This window comes from Salmo salar, chromosome 02, assembly GCF_965601325.2.
Source record: "Salmo salar chromosome 02, fSalSal1, whole genome shotgun sequence".
Lineage (NCBI taxonomy): Eukaryota > Metazoa > Chordata > Actinopteri > Salmoniformes > Salmonidae > Salmo > Salmo salar.
In genome coordinates, this window is record NC_138292.1 from 46,147,279 (window position 1) to 46,169,498 (window position 22,220).

Below are 22,220 nucleotides of genomic sequence, written 5' to 3' on the forward strand. Positions count from 1 at the left end.
GTCTCTGAGGTCCCCAGTTCACGTCCAGGGCCTGGAGATTGTTCATGGAGCATCTGGGGGTCTCGGTCAGCCTCACCTCAGGTTTTCAACCCGAGAGTAACGGGCAGGTGGAGAGAATAAACCAGGATGTGGGTAGGTTTCTGCGGTCATATTGCCAGGACCGGCCGGGGGAGTGGGCGGCATTCATCCCCTGGGCAGAGATGGCACAAAACTCACTCCGCCACTCGTCCACTAATCTCTCTCCTTTCCAGTGCGTACTGGGGTATCAGCCGGTTCTGGCACCGTGGCATCCGAGCCAGATCGAAGCTCCTGCGGTGGACGAGTGGTTCAAGCGCTCGGAGGAGACCTGGGACGCCGCCCATGTGCACCTACAACGGGCCGTGAGGCGGCAAAAAGAGGGCGCTGACTGCCACCGCAGCGAGGCCCCGGTGTTCGCATCGGGGGACCGGGTCTGGCTCTCGACCAGAAACCTGCCCTGCTGGGTCCGCGGTTTGTGGGGCCATTTAAAGTCCTGAGGAGACTGAACGAGGTATGCTACAGGTTACAGCTTCACCCAGATTATCGTATTAGTCCCTCGTTCCATGTGTCTCTCCTCAGGCCGGTGGTGGCTGGTCCACTCCAGGAAGCTGAGGTACGGAGGTTCCTCCGCCCCCTCTGGACATCGAGGAGGCCCCGGTGTATGCTGTTCGAGCTATCCTGGACTCGAGGCATTGGGAGAGGGGCCTTCAGTGCCTCGTGGATTGGGAGGGGTACGGTGCGGAGGAGAGATGCTGGGTGCCGGTGGAGGACATTCTGGACCCTTCGTTGCTGCGGGATTTCCACCGTCTCCATCCGGATCACCCTGCGTCTCGTCCTCCGCGTCTTCCCCGAGGTTGGTGTCGGCGCGCTGCTGGCCACCGCCAATCCACTTTTCGGTTTCCATTTGTTTTGTCTTTGTTTTACACACCTGATGTCAATCCCACAACGACTTGTTCGTTAACCCAACGACTTGTTATTTAACCCTCTGTTCCCCCATGTTTTTTTGTGAGTGATTGTTATTTGTATTTTCGGTCTGTCATGGTGTGCGTGTATTTGTTACTTTGTATATTTTACATTTTGAGTAAAAATACGTTGATTACTCATCTGCTGTGCTGCTCCTGACTCTCTACACCAGCTACACCTAGGACCCATTACATTAATAGAAGACTGTAATCAATAAGATTATAAAATATCTGAAGAGAATATTTGGGAAACTGAAACTCTATAAACAAAATTTTCCCGTGGTGCCCCGACTTAGTTAATTACTATTTCGTGATTCGTTGAATCGATTTGATAATATTACTCTTCACATTTAATGACAGCAAACGCTATGACAATTGGCTGTATTAGATTTTACCAGGTGGCGTGGCGAGAATCTGTCTCCGCACCACGTGCTCTCACCATTGGTGTCCCCCAGGGCTCTGTTCTAGGCCCTCTCCTATTCTCGCTATACACCAAGTCACTTGGCTCTGTCATATCCTCACATGGTCTCTCCTATCATTGCTATGCAGACGACACACAATTCATCTTCTCCTTTCCCCCTTCTGATAACCAGCTGGCGAATCGCATCTCTGCATGTCTGGCAGACATATCAGTGTGGATGACGGATCACCACCTCAAGCTGAACCTCGGCAAGACGGAGCTGCTCTTCCTCCCGGGGAAGGACTGCCCGTTCCATGATCTCGCCATCACGGTTGACAACTCCATTGTGTCCTCCTCCCAGAGTGCTAAGAACCTTGGCGTGACCCTGGACAACACCCTGTCGTTCTCTACTAACATCAAGGCGGTGACCCGATCCTGTAGGTTCATGCTCTACAACATTCGCAGAGTACGACCCTGCCTCACACAGGAAGCGGCGCAGGTCCTAATCCAGGCACTTGTCATCTCCTGTCTGTATTACTGCAACTCGCTGTTGGCTGGGCTCCCTGCCTGTGCCATTAAACCCCTACAACTCATCCAGAACGCCGCAGCCCGTCTGGTGTTCAACCTTCCCAAGTTCTCTCACGTCACCCCGCTCCCCCGCTCCTCCACTGGCTTCCTGTTGAAGCTCGCATCCGCTACAAGACCATGGTGCTTGCCTACGGAGCTGTGAGGGGAACGGCACCTCCGTACCTTCAGGCTCTGATCAGGCCCTACACCCAAACAAGGGCACTGCGTTCATCCACCTCTGGCCTGCTCGCCTCCCTACCTCTGAGGAAGCACAGTTCCCGCTCAGCCCAGTCAAAACTGTTCGCTGCTCTGGCACCCCAATGGTGGAACAAGCTCCCTCACGACGCCAGGACAGCGGAGTCAATCACCACCTTCCGGAGACACCTGAAACCCCACCTCTTTAAGGAATACCTAGGATAGGATAAAGTAATCCTTCTATCTTGCTAGATTCTTAAAATGTGTACGCATCATTTGTGTGTTGGAGTCACTGTTTATTTGTCATCATGGAATGCTCTGCCACCAGAGGTTACGCAGGCAAAAATAATATATATATATATATATAAACATTTTTACACAATATTCTTATACACAGTACAGTTACATTATTGATACACTGATATAAGACTTATTTTTGCCTGCGTAACCTCTGGTGGCAGAGCATTCCATGATGCCAGTATTCTATACATACAGTAACCTGACCATTTTACTGGACAGTAATCAAGATGGGACAAGATCAAAGCCTGTAACAAATAGTACAGTTGATCTTTGTCAGACATACCTCAGTAATTGAGAGGGATGTCGCTAGATAGTGTAGCCATTACCAATATGCAATATCAGACCAGAGTGATGGTTAAAATGCGATTTTCACAGAAAATGTACAACTGCGGCATTAATGTCTACGTATTTATTTTTATATACATAACAATTACTCTGATAAAAACTGAATGATTCTGAACACTCAAGTCCCAACTTCGGCAAACAAGCTTCAAAATCGATTAAGTTTTTAGCCAGAAGCATAAACTAGCTAGCTGGGAAGGGCTCATCAGGACAACTGACTGAACCGAATACATTCTTCTCCACTCGACTCTCAGCTGTGTGACATAAGTCATCAATTTGGGCATCAGGCGTGTCCGTATAGGCTATCGTGGCTTCCTTAGTGCAATGTCATGCTTTTGTATGTCATGTGAAACCTGCTTGAGTTAGTTTTAACTTTTAGTTTTAAGATAAACAAATAATGAAAATAGCCATGTTTATTGATATTGAGTATGTTGCATCTGTGTGAGTACAGTTTGACCCTTGCCTCCATCTCCAGTTCATTAAGCCATCTAGTGTCATTTGTATCTCTCTCTCTCTGCTGTGTGTGCATGATGTGCCTCTTGCTATCTGTCACTCGAATGTCGAGGGGCTGAAGTTCATTGGTTGAACTCAAATTGCTAGGGGGCTGGGGCTAGGGCAGGTGGGGGAATATGTAGGGAAAATGGCGCTACACAGCTTCCAGAAAAACAGTCGCTTTCAAACTAGGGATTTCGTGGCTAATTGAGGTAAGACAGTAATTCTGCTCATAAATGATGCATGTATGAACTACAAGTTGACACATCCAGCCCAAAGAGAGAGGTATAAATAATACTTCGTCGCAAAAGTTCCGGAGCATGTCTTTAAATACCGCTAGGAGAAGGAAGAAGCCGAAAGCTGAAACCAGCGACCTCATGGCTCAAATATTGTACTGTCAGACCTTTTCTTAAGCTTGCGGTCAGATACCACATCCAGTCAAAGAAATGACTCCTCAGTCCAATCTCTCTCTCTCTCTCTGTGTCTCTGATATTGCTTTCCCTTAAATTATTCCAATAAAGTGGTCTTTAAAGGAGCTGCCCAAGACATTATTCTTAAGAGGGATGACAGCATGTGCTCAACCCCACACTATCTTTCCAGTCTATTGACAGAAGTTATGTTTTGGTAGGAGACAAAATAGTTGATTTCTCTTATGACACAAGGGTATTCCACAGTGTTCTGTTTGTTTTGGAAAGAGTGAAGACCAGAGATATTTGCTGTGTCACAACCCCCCCCCCTCCCCCCTCCCAAACGAAAGATATCTCCAGTCCAAACAGATGATTTCTTTGCAGAGGAAAGTTATTGCCTTCACTGCATTGTCCTCATTATTATTCTAGACCATTGGCTTACAGCGATGTGGTGAAATAAGACCATTACTAATGAACATCTGAGAGTTTTGATCTTTTGTTATTTGTGACTTCGTGTTTCATTTAGTCTGAAGGCCATTTGAAAAGAGCTGAATCCTAGTTTCATTACCCAGCAGCTGGACAAAGTTGGAATAAGCAGTTTTTTTAAGCTGCTTTGAAAATAATCTCCACTGGGATCCACAGACGTTTTTCATACTCCATTTGTGTGGAGTCTCAGCAGAGGTCATATTGGAAATCAGTCTGTGTGGTGCAACACATTGTATTCTAGGTCTTGAATGTGTTAAACCACATTTTATTGTTCCATTCCATAAAGACAAATGAAATCTTTGAGAGCAGACTGCAATGCTTCATCCTTAACTATGCACTGGAACACACACACACACACACACACACACACACACACACACACACACACACACACACAGTCACAGTCTTGTACAGCTAACCTTGTGGAGGGACACAGTTCAGTCCCATTCAAAATCCTGTTTTTCCTAAACCTAACTCTTACCCTAACCTGTAATCTTACCCATGCCTTAACCCAAAAACCTAACCTTAACCTATCTCCTAACCCTAAAACTAACCCTTACACTTATTCTAACCTTAACCCTAGACCCCCTAGAAATAACGTTTGACCTCGTGGGGACTAACAAAATGTCCCCAGTCAAATTTCTGTTTTGTTTACTATTCTTGTGTGGACTTCCGGTCAAACACATCCACACATACACACCCATAGGATTACATCACTATGGGAGGTATGTGTCTCACCATCTGTGAGAGCTTGTCAGTGTAGGGTTAGTCATAGCCTTTGTGTGTGTGTGTGTGTGTGTGTGGTGTGTGTGTGTGTGTGTGTGTGTGTGTGTGTGTGTGTGTGTGTGTGTGTGTGTGTGTGTGTGTGTGTGTGTGTGTGTGTGTGTGTGTAACTGACAGGGTTACACACACTCATAAGCCTTATAGCGTTTCAACAATGACAGCACTTATTCAGAATGAGACTTTAATTACTCAAACAGAAATACAGTAGGTACCTGGCTACCATAACATTTATAGCTGTGTTGCTGTCACAGGACCCAGAAGTGGATACTGCACAGTATAACTGTACTGTACATAGCTGTCCACTCTATGCCTGTATCTTTCCACTCTATCTGTCCACTTCAATCACAGATGCACATTAAATGAAGGCTAGTATCAATGGTATTGTAGGTATGGAAACTGTCCCAGATGTTTTATGTAACCCACTGTTTGGGCCTTGGCTTTTTGCCTGGTAAAAGCACTTAGAAGTCTCTCTGAGTGACATTTTAGAATGCATTCAATATCCTATTAACATTGACAAAAAAAGGTTGCATTGAACAGCACATAACTGGCACAGGTTGTTTCACCTCCCATTTCATTCTCACTGTGCACACACACAGCTCACACTGCTTAGTGACAGTTTAGCCGTTCAGAGGTTACGGCTAACGAGCAGCAGAGAGAGTCTTAAATGGGGTGAGCGGTGGCGTGCAGGGGGCGGATATATTTTGGGTGAGTGGCTGGCTCCCTGTGTTTGTTGAGGACACGGGTCGGTAGTCTGTCAGAAGTTGGTGTCTCTCTGGGGCTCTGGCCATGTTGTGGGTCAAGTGTAGAGAGCAGCTCCTGCTGGGGCTGTGTTGTTGCTGCGGTCCCACTCTCGGCACACACTCCCTGGGTTGTGTTTTCTGCTGGGTTGTGGGTCAGCGGTATTGCTGATTCAGCCCGCTGCTGTTTTCTTTCCTTCTCTCTCGCTCTTCCTTCAATCCGCTGGTCTCTTGTTCTCTCTCTCTCCACACAGTCTCCGAGGAACTACATAGGCTGGCTCAAAACTTTACCTTTCTGTTATCTAAGACTATACCATTGTCGTGACTTCACTGTCATTAATCTGATGACTGTTATTTAATCCACTAACTATGTTTAGTTGTTACCTGATTTAAATTAATCATGTAGCAATTAACTCATTAGGATTTAGGGCACCACGAGAGCAGTTCTTTAAAGAGTTACCATCTCCCGAATTAATTTCTAAAGGTCTTTACCTATCACATCCAAACCCGAGCCTTAGTTATGATTCAGGACTACACATTATTTTTATTTATTTACTAGCTAACTAAATGGTAACACAGGATAAACATACACACTTAATAAATTAGAAACAGGTCCCTAGTGGACTGACAACAATATGGCTACTTGTTACAAAAAGGGCAAGAGAGAAAGGGGGACAGAGACAATGTTAGTACATTTAGAAACTACTCACACTTATACATTGCACACAAACCGTCGCCCGCTTGGAGTAAGAATCATGAATGTATTTACGTGGAAATTCCTTGGTTTGCCGTGCATCTCTCCTAACCGGGCCTTCTTGGAAAAGGGGTTGGTTGGGCCTTTTTGCGGCACGCTTTTAAAGCGCTGATTGCCCAAAAGGGGTCCGCACCTGTATTCTACTGCCGTTCTCCTCTGCAGTCATCCAGTGACTTGTCGTGTAGTCCTGAACAGAACTACAGAGTTTATTCTGCTTCCATTCGCTCGGGAAGATGCTTCTTTGAAGATAGGCCAGCCAGCTGTGTCAATGATTCCCAGTGGGGTGATGAGAGTAGCATAATACGATGATTTGAACAGAGTCCCACTTAAATTTGCTTTTCTATATACTTCACTTAGGACAGCTAATCAGCCGTACCAGTGATTGTCCGCGAGGTGACTATCGTCTCTCTCATGTTGAGATTCAAAGTTTAAACCACTTTAAACGTGAGCTGCAGCTCAGTCTCTCTGGTCTGATATGTTAATTCTTTACCCATCATTTTATACAGTTTATTCAAAAGGGGCGGTTCCGTCAGGCTGGCACGCTCTCTGACCTCACTCAGGGGCGTGACTTGTACAAAGTTTAATAAAAGTATTATCTCTTACGGCTCCTAAAATTGGCCCTCTCTTCACAAAAACACTTTCTACCTTTTCATGCACAATGCATTGGATGGACACTTCACACAGTCGGTATACGTGTCAAGGTACAGTATTTCCTTTAACACTTAATGACAACACAAACACAATGACATTAGTGTTCTTTTAGGTCACCTCGGCCCATTCACCACGTTCTGTGTTAGAAATATTGTTCCAATAGTTGTTTTTGAATGTGTTAGTTTCATTGGGAAAAATCTTCTTAAGACAAAAGGCACATTCCCTGGGTGAATTTGAAAGTACCCCTCTGTGGGTGAGAGGTGGTCTGGTTGAAGTTATTTATTGCAAAGCTGGTCTGACCCATTTGGAACCTCACAGGACAGTCATGACACAATCCACCTATCAGTGCGCAAGTTCTTAGACAGTTACAAAACACCCCTCACCAACCTCATTCTGAATCCATCTCAAGGTGTGCATTCTTTAAACACATTTGATACATTGTTAAACAGTATTGTGTCTCCTTCCTCTCAAGATTAGCTTTTATTTTTACACCGAGATCCAGATGAGGTGATTCTGAGGTACTATGATTATGAGTATGGGGTCATTAGACTCTTGGTGTGAAAGCTCAGCTCTCACCCCCTTCTCACAGGAATATCTCACCCCTTTCTCTTCAGCCTAGGAGATGTGGCTGAAGATTGTTCTAGCAGCTATTATCAGAAGAATGTCCTATTATAACACCAGATGTTTAGAGGGGGTCGGGGGAAAGGCATCAGAGGCGCTGAGGACACCTCCTCCCTCATCTCAGGGTCATGGGGTCAACGTCTCCCACGACAGATTGGGAGACTAACAAGATTGCCAGACAGTGAGAGGGAAAGAAATAGTTTGAGAGAGAAAGAATGATAGGTGAAACCGGAGACAGATTGGGAGAATTCAAGTGAGATATTTGAACAAATAATAAAGCTAAAATGCTGTAATAAGGAACATCTATGGTCATAATGTGTTAAAGAGCCATGTCCATTTCTATCACATATCAGACGAGTCATTTTCACCAACACCAGTGAATGGGGTCAGTCCAGCCAGTGAGGACCATCCCCTACCGTCACCAGCATCAACATGCTCCTTTCCCTGGCCTGGATCTCTTAGCTGTGGGATTGACAGCAGTTCAGCTCTCTGCCCCACGGACGCTGCAGGCAAACACACCCAGCAGGCCTCACACACTCCTCTGACACACTGCTCACAGGCTTCTCACACACACACACACACACACTGCAAACAAATCCAACTCTTCACAGCTGTTTAAATGCCACAGAGACAGACTGATCAAATGTTCCACCAATGAAGCGTGTCAAACATGACTGTCGCGCTGATATAAAGGATTTGGAGACAGGTGCAGGAATACATCATCTGGGTTTTTAATACACCCAAAACAAACACGTATACAAAACACTGGGATGTACCCAAACAAAAGAGCTGTAAACCTTGTAGAATGACACCGGACGAGACCCGTAATACACAATGCGCAGCACAGGCTGAGACAACGCACAGGTACTTACACGACCAACGGACATGGGAACAATAACACGCGGCACAGGCTGAGACAACACATAGGCACTCACACGACCAACGGACATGGGAAAAATAATCGACTGCCCAATGGAAAACAAAGTGCACATTTTATACAATTGCAGTCAGGGAAATGGGGACCAGGTGTGTGTAATGACAGTTCCAGAGGGATCCGTGACAATGACGTGCGTGTGTTTGTGTGCATGTGTTTGATCACTGATGGTCAAACACTTATGAGTTGTGAGTTGTTGCTGATCGTTAGCTTTCTCGTTATGTGAGTGGCCTCTGGCAGCCATTGCTGGTCCAGTTTAAACATTTTAAAGAGTGTGACTGACCATGGACGTTTTTGTTTTTATGTCTACGGTCTCTCATCCTTTCAGTCTTTTTTTTTGGCTGTAAAATCACATTTCCATCCCTTACTTCTCTTACCTGCTCTTCATTTCCTCGTTGTCTGTTTCTTTCTCTCTATTCTTATTTTGTTAATGTCGACTCAGATTCATCAGAAACGTGGCAGGAGGACACAGTGTTTACCTATGGAGGCCAAATATGTAGAGCCCCGGGGTGAGTGACGTGGGTCACCATGTGTGAGAGGCTTTCTCTCTACCTTTTAACTCAAGTAATGTGGCCCCCATACTGACTGGTCCTCTATCAGCCTCGTACACACATACACACATGCATATAGATGTATACGTACACACACATGCAAACAGACATGCACGTACACACACACACACACACACACACACCACGGAAACTAACCCAAAACCCAAGTTTCAACTCCAGAGGTTTCCATTTCTAAATGATATGATGTAGTAGAAAGGTTGGCAGGTTTCCAGTTTCTCAGGGGGATGAAATGTGACCCCTCATTTTATTATACTATTCATGGCTAACTGAATCTCACAACAGAATCCAATGCTCTAATCTAGTGGGCCTTGATACAAGGATTGTGTCATCAGGTTTCAGGTATGACCCAGTGCCGAAGAAACAAAAGTTTATTTCTAGTACAGAGGCAGGCAAACGACAGGTCAAAGGCAGGCAGATGTCAGTAATCCAGAGAGGGTGCAAAAGGTCCAGAATGGCAGGTAGTCTCAGGGTCAGGGCAGGCAGTGGTCATTAATCCAATGAGGTGGGGCAAGGTATAGAACGGCAGGCAGTCTCAGGGTCAGGGCAGGCAGAACGGTCAAAACCCAGGAAGGGACTAGAAAACAGGAGCAAGAACAGACAGGAGCAGGGGAACAAACGCTGGTAGATTTCACGAAACAAAACGAACTGGCAACAGAACACAGGTATAAATACACAGGGGAAGATGGGCAACACTTGGAGGGGGGGGTGGAGACAAGCACAAAGACAGGTGAAACAGATCAGGGTGTGACAGGTTTGTCATTACTATTAGACTTGTTGTACTATCTCTGTACTGTTATTGCCTGTTATTGCCTCTAGTTACCTAAGTCTGGCAGGTAAGTTAATACCCAGCCATGACATTGGGGTCAACCTCCGCTGAAACTTTACTTGTGCATTTTTATGTGACATGTTCATGTCTCTCTTCTTCTTTCCAACTCTTTTTGTGTTCTGGTTCTTTTTTAACAGGGTTTTGGTCTGTTTGGTGCTTCACATTTTCCTTCTCGCTTTCCAGCTTTGATCTATTTTTTTAGTTTATGAGCAGATTTTACAATATAGATGTTTTTTATTGTTGCTGGCACATATGAAGATGATGGTGCCTCCACATCATGGGCATATGGCTTTGTTGGGCCGATCTGAAACCCTTCTGGGCTGGACCTCCCACCTTGTACGCCTACACACACGCACACAGACTATGCGTATCTATCTAGCTTTTCCTGAAGCAGAGTAGCACTAGAGGGGTCCCTGGCCCAGCGATCCATTTTCCAGGTGACATCTGCTCTGGGATATTACCGCACAAGTAGAGGGAAAAATTGGATTTAAAAGCTACTGAAATGGTGCTTAAAGTTAAATCCAAGCTTCCACTCAGGTATCAAAGAACCATTTGAAACTGAATGCAAAGACAATGTTTTTTTCTCCGTACTGAGCAAAATTACAGTATTTCCTTATGATGGTAATTGATGCGCAATGTGAAAGGTACTGTAAACAGTTTATCTAGTCTCACTCATTATAACTCATCTGATCTCTGATCTGTTCCAGGGGGCTTTTCGTCACCATCCATGACCTCACTCACATCTCCACCGTGCTCCAGAGCTGGCCAGAGAAGGACATACGTGTAAGTCTATAGTCAAACCTGAAATGGCATTCTTTTCCCTATATAGTGCGGAAATAGGTTGTCTCTGAAATGGCACTATCTCTCTATTAGGGGTGCTATGCCCTTTACACTGTTAGGCCTAGTTGTTCTATCTGATGGCTTAAGGCAGATATTGCTACTGGGTATGCAGGGTTTTGCTCCAGGCCTGTTGTAAATTACACACCTGACCCAGCGACTCAAGATTCTGGTGAACTGCTAAACAGTAGAATCAAGTGTGTTAGATCAGGGTTAGAATGAAATTCTGCTCTGCAACAGAGTCGCTCTCCAGGAGGAAGATGTGCAGCCCTGGCTTAGAAGTCAGAGGTTGGCATTTTTGGTAATTCTCTGTATGGACACTGGGATAACTGGGGATAGGCACCAGTGGAGGCTGGTGGGAGGAGCCATAGGAGGACATATGGTTTCCATATGTTTGATAGCGTTCCATTCATTCAGTTCCAGACATACAATGAGCCTGTCCTCCTATCGCTCCTCCCACCAGCTGCTACTGAAAGGCACACGTACACTACATGACCAAAAGTATGTGGACATCTGCTCGTCGGCCATCTCATTCCAAAATCATGGGCATTAATATGGAGTTGGTCCCCCCCCTTTGCTGCTAAAACAGCCTCCGCTCTTCTGGGAAGGCTTTCCACTAGTTGTTGGAACATTGCTGCGGGGACTTGCTTCCATTCAGCCACGAGCATTAGTGAGGTCGGGCACTGATGTTGGGCAATTAGGCCTGGCTCGCAGTCGGCTTTCCAATTCATCCCAAAGGTGTTCAATGGGGTTGAGGTCAGGGCTGTGTGCAGGCCAGTCAAGTTCTTCCACACCGATCTCGACAAACCATTTATGTATGGACCTCACTTTGTGCACGAGGGCATTGTCATGCTCAAACAGAAAAGGCCTTTCGCAAACTGTTGCCACACAGTTGGAAGCACAGAATTGTCTTGATTGTCATTGTCTGCTGTAGAGTTAAGATTTCCCTTCACTGAAACTAAGGGGCCTAACCCGAACCATGAAAAACAGCCCCAGACCGTTATTACTCATCCACCTATCTTTACAGTTTGCCCTATGCATTGAGGCAGGTAGCATTCTCCTGGTATTCGCCAAACCCAGATTCGTCCGTCGAACTGCCAGATGCTAAAACGTGATTCATCACTCCAGAGAACACGTTTCCACTGCTCCAGTCCAATGGCAGCGAGCTTTACACCACTCCAGCCGATGCTTGGCATTGCGCATTGTGATCTTAGGCTTGTGTGCGGCTGCTTGGCCATGAAAACCCATTTTATGAATCTTCCGACAAACAGTTCTTGTGCTGACTTATCTTCCAGAGGCAGTTTGGGACTCTGTAGTGAGTGTTGCAACCAAGGACAAATCATTTTTACGTGCTACGTGCTTCAGCACGCAGCGGCCCCATTCTGTGAGCTTATGTGGCCTACCACTTCTTGGCTGAGCCGTTGTTGCTCCAAGACGTTTCCACTTCGCAATAACAGCACTTACATTTGCCCAGGGTAGCAGGGCAGAAATTTGACGAACTGACTTGTTGGAAAGACATTCTACTGCCAATGTTTGTCTATGGAGTTTGCATGGCGGTGTAATTTTACACACCGGTCAGCAACGGGTGTAGCTGAAATAGCCGAATTCACAAATTTGAAGGGGTGTCTACATACTTTTGTATATACAGTGCCTAAGGAAAGTATTCAGCCCCCATGTCATTTTCCACATTTTGTTACGTTACTGCCTTATTCTAAAATTGATTCAATAAATAAAAAATCCTCAGCAATCTACACACAATACCCCATAATGACCACGCGAAAAGTTTTCGTTTTATTTTTGCACCCCAAAAAATTTACTTATTTACATAAGTATTCAGCCCCTTTGCGATGATACTCGAAAATGAGCACAGGTGCATCCTTGAGATGTTTCTACAACTTGACTGGAGTCCACCTGTGGTAAATTTAATTGATTGGTCATGATTTGGAAAGTTACACACCTGTCTATACAAGGTCCCACAGTTGACAGTGCATTTCAGAGCAAAAACCAAGCCATGGGGTTGAAGAAAATTTCCATAGAGCTACGAGACAGGATTGCGTCGAGGCACAGATATGGGGAAGGGTACCAAACAATGTCTACAGCATTGAATTTCTCCAAGAACACGGTGGCCTCCATCATTCTTAAATGGAAGATGTTTGAAACCACCAAGACTCTTCTTAGAGCTGGCCGCCTGGCCAAACAGGGAAGAAGGGCCTTGGTCAGGGAGGTGACCAAGAACATGATGATCACTCTGACAGAGCTCTAGAGTTCCTCTGTGGAGATGAGAGAACCTTCCAGAATGACAAGCATCTGCAGCACTCCACCAAACAGGCCTGTATGGTAGTGGCCAGACAGAAGCCACTCCTCAGTAAAAGGCACATGACAACCCACTGAGTTTTCCAAAAGGCACCTAAAGGACTCTCAGACCATGAGAAACAAGATTCTCTGGTCTGATGGAACTAAGATTGAACTCTTTGGCCTGAATGCCAAGCATCTTGTCTCGAGGAAACCTGGCATCATCCCTACGGTGAAGCATGGTGGTGGCAGTATCATGCGGTGGGGATGTTTTTCAGCGGCAGGGACTGGGAGACTAGCAAGGATCGAGGCAAAGATGAACGGAGCAAAGTACAGAGATCCTTGATTAAAACCTGCTCCAGAGTGCTCAGGACCTCAGAATGGGGCGAAGGTTCACCTTCCAACAGGACAATGACCCTAAACTCACATCCAAGACAACGCAGGAGTGGCTTAGGGACAAATCTCTGAATGTCCTTTAGTGGCTCAGCCAGAGCCCAGACTTGAACCAGATTGAACATCTCTGGAGAGACCTGAAAATAGCTGTGCAGTAATGCTCCCCATCCAACAGGGCTCAAGAGGATCTGCAGAGAAGAATGGGAGAAACTCCCCAAATACAGGTGTGCCAAGCCTGTAGCGTCATACCCAAGAAGACTCGATGCTGTAATCGCTGTCAAAGGAGCTTCAACTAAGTACTGAGTAAAGGGTCTGAGTACTTATGTAAATGTGATATTTCAATTATTTTATTTTTAATAAATTAGCAAACATTTCTGTAAACCTGTTTTTGCTTTGTCTTAGTTGGGTATTGTGTGTAGATTGATGGAATTTTTTTTTTTTTTAATCAATTTTAGAATAAGGCTGTAACGAAACAACAAAATGTGGAAAAGTCAAGCGGCCTGAATACTTTCCAACTTTCTCATAAATTGTGCATTGATGTCAATAAGTTCAACAGATATCTTCAGTTAGGATCTGGCCTGTTTGAGGCCATTACAACCAACTGAGCTCTAATATGCCAGTACAGCTATGTGCTGTTGTAGACAAACTCATGGAAAACAGACAGGAAAACGCAGCACACTGCTGCACATGCTCCCAGGTGATATTTATTTACAACAACGTTTTGACCCTTAGGTCTTCATCAGGCATCCATATCAAGTCATGATCTTGTCATTTAGAGTCAATACGAAGAATCTTCCAGGTATTCCTGGCATGTAAAGATACCTGCTGCAGCCGCTAGCCGTTCTTGCACCTGTTCACAGCTGTCAACACAATGGCATTTTCCTCTGCAGCCTGAGCTCACAGGACCTCTTATAAAACTATTTATCACGATCCAATGCCTTACTTACAGTTGAAGTTGGAAGTTTACATACACTTCGGTTGGAGTCATAAAAACTCGTTTTTCAACTACAAATTTCTTGTTAACCAACTTGCCAAAACTATAGTTTGTTATGACATCTACTTTGTGCATGACACAAATAATTTATTTGTCCAACAATTGTTTACAGACAGATTATTTCACTGTATCACAAAATGCATCACAATTTCAGTTGGAAAATGTCATGGCTTTAGAAGCTTTTGATAGGCTAATTGACATAATTTGAGTCAATTGGAGGTGTACCTGTGGATGCATTTCCAAACGCCTGAAGGTACCACGTTCACCTGTAGAAACAATAGTACGCAAGTATAAACACCATGGGACCACGCAGCCATCATACCGCTCAGGAAGTAGACGCGTTCTGTCTCCTAGAGATGAACCTACTTTGGTGTGAAATGTGCAAATCAATCCCAGAACAACAGCAAAGGACCTTGTGAAGATGCTGGAGGAAATGGGTACAAAAGTATCTATATCCACAGTAAAACGAGTCCTATATCGACATAACCTGAAAGGCCGCTCAGCAAGGAAGAAGCCACTGCTCCAAAACCGCCATAAAAAAGACAGACTATGGTTTGCAACTGCACATGGAAACAAAGATCGTACCTTTTGGAGAAATGTCCTCTTGTCTGATGAAACAGAATTAGAACTGTTTGGCTATAATGACCATCGTTATGTTTGGAGGAAAAAGGGGGAGGCCTGCAAGCCAAAGAACACCATCCCAACCATGAAGCATGGGGGTGGCAACATCATGTTGTGGGGGTGCTTTGCTGCAGCAGGGACTGGTGCACTTCACAAAATAGATGGCATCATGAGGAGGGGAAATTGTGGGTTTATTGAAGCAACATCTAAAGACATCAGTCAGGAAGTTATCCTCTCTAGGGGAGGTGGGACGAAATCGTCCCACACTATTCAACAGCCAGTGACAAATCTTAGCGCCAAATATAAAACCACAAAATGTCATAATTCAAAGTTCTCAAACATAGGACTATTTTACACCATTTTATAGATACACTTCTCCTGAATCGAACCACGTTGTCCGATTTCCAAAAGGCTTTACAGCGAAAGCAAAACATTAGATTATGTTAGGAAAGTACATAGACACAAAAAACCACACAGCCATTTCCAAGCAACTAGCATGCATCAAAAATACCCAAAACACAGCTAAATGCAGCACTAACCTTTGATCTTCATCAGATGACACTCCTAGGACATTATGTTATATAATACATGCATGTTTTGTTCAATCAAGTTCATATTTATATCAAAAAACAGCTTTTTACATTAGCATGTGATGTTCAGAACTAGCATACCCACCGAAAACTTCCGGTGAATTTACTAAATTACTCACGATAAACGTTGACAAAATACATACATTATTTTAAGAATTATAGATACAGAACTCCTTTATGCAATCGCTATGTCCAATTTTAAAATAGCTTTTCGGCGAAAGCACATTTTGCAATATTCTGAGTACATAGATCGGCCATCACGGCTAGCTAGTTTGACATCCGCCAACTTCGGGGTCACCTAAACTCAGAATTACTATTAGAAAAATTGGATTACCTTTGCTTTTCTTCGTCAGAATGCACTCCCAGGACTTCTACTTCAACAACAAATGTTGTTTTGGTTCCAAATAATCCATAGTTATATCCAAATACCGCCGTTTTGTTCATGCGTTCAGGTAACTATCCAAACGGTGACGCGCAAGCGCATTTCGTGACAAAAAAATTCTAAATATTCCATTACCGTACTGAGAAGCATGTCAAACGCTGTTTAAAATCAAATTTTATGGTACTTTTCTCGCAACGTTGTATTCATTCAAAGGCTGAAAGAAAAAAATGGTGAACGCGCATCAGTCTCACTGTCCCCAGGCTGACCACTCACAAACAGAGCTGTTGTACTTTGCCCAGATACAGCAGACACCCCATTCCACTTTCTGGCGGCTTTAGAGAGCCAATGGAAGCCTTAGAAAGTGTCACGTTACAGCACAGATGCTGTAATGTCGATAGAGATGCAACAGAAGGACAACAAATTGTCAGACAGGGCACTTCCTGTATGGAATCTTCTCAGGTTTTGGCCTGCCATAAGAGTTCTGTTATACTCAGACACCATTCAAACAGTTTTCGAAACTTTAGAGTGTTTTTATATCCAAATCTACTAATTATATGCATATTCTAGTTTCTGGGCAGGAGTAGTAACCAGATTAAATCGGGTTCGTTTTTTATCCGACCGTGTAAATACTGCCCCCTATACCACAACAGGTTAAAGCTTGGTCGCAAATGGGTCTTCCAAATGGGCAATGACCCCAAGCATACTTCCAAAGTTGTGACAAAATGGTTTAAGGACAACAAAGTCAAGGTATTGGAGTGGCCATCACAAAGCCCTGACCTCAATCCCATAGATAATTTGTGGGCAGAACTGAAAAGCGTGTGCGTGCAAGGAGGCCTACAAACCTGACTCAGTTACACCAGCTCTGTCAGGAGGAATGGGCCAAAATTCATCCAATTTATTGTGGGAAGCTTGTGGAAGGCTACCCAAAGCGTTTGACCCAAGTTAATCAATGTAAAGGCAATGCTACCAAATACTAATTGAGTGTATGTAAACGTCTGACCCACTGTGAATGTGATGAAAGAAGTAAAAGCTGAAATAAATCACTATTATTCTGACATTTCACATTCTTAGAATAAAGTGGTGATCCTACCTGACCTAAAACAGGGAATTTTTACTAAGATTAAATGTCAGGAAATGTGAAACTGAATGTAAATGTATTTGGCTAAGGTGTATGTAAACTTCTGACTTCAGCTGTATCTCCACTGCTTGTAAAACTCTATACCCGTCGCAGACCCACTAGTTGATGCTTATTTATAAAACCCTCTTAGGCCTCACTCCCCCCTATCTGAGATATCTACTGCAGCACTCATCCTCCACATACAACACCCGTTCTGCCAGTCACATTCTGTTAAAGGTCCCCAAAGCACACACATCCCTGGGTCACTGCAACAAACAGTCAAACTGGACAGTTTTATCTCAATCTCTTCATTCAAAAACTCAATCATGGACACTCTTACTGACATTTGTGGCTGCTTTGGGTGATGTATTGTTGTCTCTACCTTCTTGCTCTTTGTACTGTTGTTGTCTGTGCCCAATAATGTTTGTACCATGTTTTGTGCTGCTACCATGTTGTGTTGCTACCATGCTGTGTTGTCATGTGTTGCTATGTTGTCTTAGGTCTCTCTTTATGTAGTGTTGTCTTTTGTCGTGATGTGTGTTTTTATTCTATATTTATACACTACCATTCAAAAGTTTGGGGTCACTTAGAAATGTCTTTGTTTTTGAAAGAAAAGCACTTGTGTCCATTAAAATAACATCAAATTGATCAGAAATACAGTGTAGACATTGTTAACGTTGTAAATGACCATTGTAGCTGGAAACGGCTGATTTCTTTTATGGAATATCTACATAGGCGTACAGAGGCCCATTATCAGCAACCATCACTCCTGTGTTCCAATGGTACTTTGTGTTAGCTAATCTAAGTTTATCATTGTAAAAGGCTAATTGATCATTAGAAAACCCTTTTGCAATTATGTTAGCACAGCTGAAAACTGTTGTGCTGATTTAAAGCAGCAATAAAACTGGCCTTCTTTAGACTAGTTGAATATCTGGAGTGTTACGAATCCCTTTGGCCCTGCAGTCTAGGGGGGATGGAAACGAGACCCGTAACATAACTCATGCAAATTATAATAGTGAAAAGGAACAGAACAAAAACCACAGACAACTTAAGTCTACCGTCAAACTCTTAGGGTTTATTTTTAAACACACGGTAAAGGGGCTGAGCTGGACCCAAGGAAAGAAACAATACTCCAAAAACACGCCTAAGCTAGACTAGCCTATTTCAATAACAGCTAACTAACCAAAAACACAGTGGGTGGTCCACCCAGTTCTAACTAGTGTATTTAGACACTGTTTTCCTACGTGTAATGTAGGCCCATGGGCGACTGGTCTGGTTACCCCCTTTCCCACAATACAAACAAACAGTCAAACAACACTCACAAAATAACCGGACAAATGTGACATGTCGGGGCAAAACAAAAGATGGATCAATACAGAGAGATTAATCTACAGAGAGTGAGATTCAACTGTGGAGAAAACTACTGACTGGGTTTTTAAACCAAGGGAAAGGGGATGTGATTGGTTGAGGGAAGAGGAGCAGGTGTCTTGGTTGGTGACTGATTGGTGACTGATTGATGACTGATTGGGGAATGATGATTGTCACCTGTGAGGGGAGAAGGAGAGAAAAGAAATACACATACAGGATACACACTACCTGTATCCGTAACATGGAGCATCAGCATTTGTGGGTTCGATTACAGGCTCAAAATGGCCAGAAACAAAGACCTTTCTCCTGCAACTCGTCAGTCTATTCTTGTTCTGAGAAATGAAGCCTATTCCATGTGAGAAATTGCCAAGAAACTGAAGATCTCGTACAACGATGTATACTACTCCCTTCCCAGAACAGCGCAAACTGGCTCTAACCAGGATATAAAGAGGAGTGGGAGGCCCTGGTGCACAACTGAGCAAGAGGACAAGTACATTAGTCTATAGTTTGAGGAACAGACGCCTCACAAGTCCTCAACTGGCAGCTTCATTAAATAGTACCCGCAAAACACCATTCTCATGGGGGACCAGTACAAAGAAAATGTATGAAATGTATGCACTCACTACTGTAAGTCGCTCTGGATAAGAGCGTCTGCTAAATGACTAAAAATGTAAAAAATGTATAAAAAAAATGTCAACAGTGAAGAGGCGACTCCGGGATGCTGGCCTTCTAGGCAGAGTTGCAAAGAAAAATCAATATCTCAGACTGGCCAATTAGAAGGAAAGATTAAGATGGGCAAAAGAACAGACACTGGACAGAGGAACCCAGCATCCCGGAGTCACCTCTTCACTGTTGACGTAGTGTGAATATTTCCTGTTTAATCATGTACACTTACTGTAACTGATTGGCTAATGAATATGTTGGCTTTATTTGCTAGTTGCTGTATTTTCAATGCCTGATATTATGATAAAAATGTTGGCTAATCTGAGAGTTTATTTGGTTAATTTCAAACAGGAAGCCGAAAGGAAATTACTTCTCTAGAGCCATAGACAGTCTGTTCTGACTGATAATGTATTTGATTGGCATAGAATCACAGGTATGATTGACAGATGTGATGTGATTGACAGGCGGTGTGTGTCACGGACGGAGAGAGGATCCTGGGCCTGGGGGACCTGGGCTGCTACGGCATGGGCATCCCTGTGGGCAAACTGGCACTCTACACGGCCTGTGGAGGCATGCCACCCCAGCAGTGTCTGCCAGTCATGCTGGATGTGGGCACAGACAATGAGGTAAGAAGAGACACACCTAACAACCAAATGAATACACGCATAGCTACATGCAAACAAGATGATACACTTCACTTTATCCTACACTTGTCACCTGTCAACTACATAACAAAAAACGGTCAACTTTGTAACATATATGCTAGATGTAATTTGTCAGCTAAGTAAATAACCTCAAGTCAATACGTTATAATCAGGTAAGCCCCTCAGTCTCCAAACTCCAATTTCCAAACACTAACAGCCAAGAAACGAGAAATTCTAACACTTTACAACCAGGAAAAGCAACTGAGGAAAGCAGCACCGTTCACCTATGCCAGCTAGAAAAGCACCTATTCATCCCGCCAACACTGCCAGTCAACAGTATTCAAAGAGGCCTTCGGGTTTGGTTTTTCATGCTGGTTCCATTGGTCCTATGTATGGCCTGGCCCTCTCTTTATAGCTAAAAGAGGAGCCTCACTCTAGGCTGGGCGGCACGTGTGCTGTGGCTACACTGTTAAACAGGAGCAAACTAAGAATAGTCTGTGTTGTGTACACGGCTATATTTAAACTCTGTATTTTCTCCATGTCATCCAGAGCTGGGCCAAGGGTGTGGCACTGCCACCACATGCCTGCTGCCTGGCTTTTAAGGCACAGCTGAGTCCACTCTGAGCCATCCTCTGATTTCCTGGGCCTGCTCTCCTAGCCACTGACTGTGTTTCCGTATAAGAGTTGGGGAGACGATAAATGGTGATTTGGGGTTAGTTGGGTCGGTCTGGTCAAGGATAGACATGCTCTAGACAGTTATCAAGATGCTGAGAATGAGACATAAAAGAAGACATCGCTGTGAAAGAAGGATAAGTGGATAAAGGGTGGGAGGAAAGAAGAGGGAGATGGATTTGGGGTTACCCGGGTATAGGACCGGTCAAAGATGTCAATGACTGGCAATAATCAATGGAGATAGAGAGACACTCCATGAGCAACAAAACGAGGACACCAGTATAAAAGAGGGATGCATGAAGGAAGGGGGAGGGAAAGGGAAGGAGACAGGAAGCAGAGTTGAACAGAGGGACTAGCCCTATCCCTGTCAGCGGTAGCATTCGCTGTGCGGATGGTCTCCACAGTTTTTACACAATTCCTGACATCTAATTCTAGTAAGAATTACCTGTCTTAGGATCACCACTTTATTTTAAGAATCTGAAATGTCAGAATAATAGTAGAGAGAATAATTTATTTCAGCTTTTATTTCTTTCATCACATTCCCAGTGTGTCAGCAGTTTACATACACTCATTTAGTATTTGGTAGCATTGCCTTTTAAATTGTTTAACAAACATTTCGGGTAGCCTTCCACAAGCTTCCCACAATAAGTTGGGTGAATTTTGGCCCATTCCTCCTGACAGAGCTGGTGTAACTGAGTCAGGTCTGTAGACCTCCTTGCTCGCACACACTTTTTCAGTTCTGCCCACAAATTTTCTATGTGATTGAGGTCAGGGCGTTGTGATGGCCACTCGAATATCTTGACTTTGTTGTCCTTAAGCCATTTTGCCACAACTTCGGAAGTATGCTTGGGGTCATTGTCCATTTGGAAGACCCATTTGCGACCAAGCTTTAACTTCCTGACTGATGTTTTGAGATGTTGCTTCAATATATCCACATCATTTTCCTCCTCATGATGCCATCTATTTTGTGAAGTGCACCAGTCCCTCCTGCAGCAAAGCACCCCCACAACATGATGCTGCCACCCCCGTGCTTCACGGTTTTGATGGTGTTCTTCGACTTGCAGGCCTCCCCCTTTTTCCTCCAAACATAACGATGGTCATTATGGCCAAACAGTTCTATTTTTGTTTCATCAGACCAGAGGACATTTCTCCAAAAAGTATGATCTTTGTCCCCATGTGCAGTTGCAAACCGTAGTCTGGCTTTTTTATGGTGGTTTTGGAGCAGAGACTTCTTCCTTGCTGAGCGGCCTTTCAGGTTGTGTTGATATAGGACTTGTTTTACTCTGGATATAGATACTTTTGTACCCGTTTCCTCCAGCATCTTCACAAGGTCCTTTGCTGCTGTTCTGGGATTGATTTGCACTTTTCGCACCAAAGAACGCTCATATCTAGGAGTAAGAACGCGTCTCCTTCCTGAGCAGTATGACGGCTGCGTGGTCCCATGGTGTTTATACTTGCATACTATTGTTTGTACAGATGAATGTGATACCTTCAGGCATTTGGAAATTGCTCCCAAGGATGAACCAGACTTGTGAAGGTCTACAATTAATTTTTCTGAGGTCTTGGCTGATTTCTTTTGATTTTCCCAAGATGTCAAGCA

At 44.2% G+C, this 22,220-nt stretch overlaps 1 protein-coding gene across 1 annotated transcript in view; it reads left to right on the forward strand.

Annotated features, from left to right (window-relative positions):
• me1 (malic enzyme 1, NADP(+)-dependent, cytosolic) overlaps positions 1 to 22,220 on the forward strand; it is a 130,098-nt gene that overhangs the window by 76,397 nt on the left and 31,481 nt on the right. Inside the window, exons 4-5 of the mRNA XM_014168666.3 lie at positions 10,755 to 10,830; positions 19,769 to 19,930. Coding sequence (XP_014024141.2) covers positions 10,755 to 10,830; positions 19,769 to 19,930 — 238 coding nt within the window. The remainder of the gene's footprint in view (positions 1 to 10,754; positions 10,831 to 19,768; positions 19,931 to 22,220) is intronic.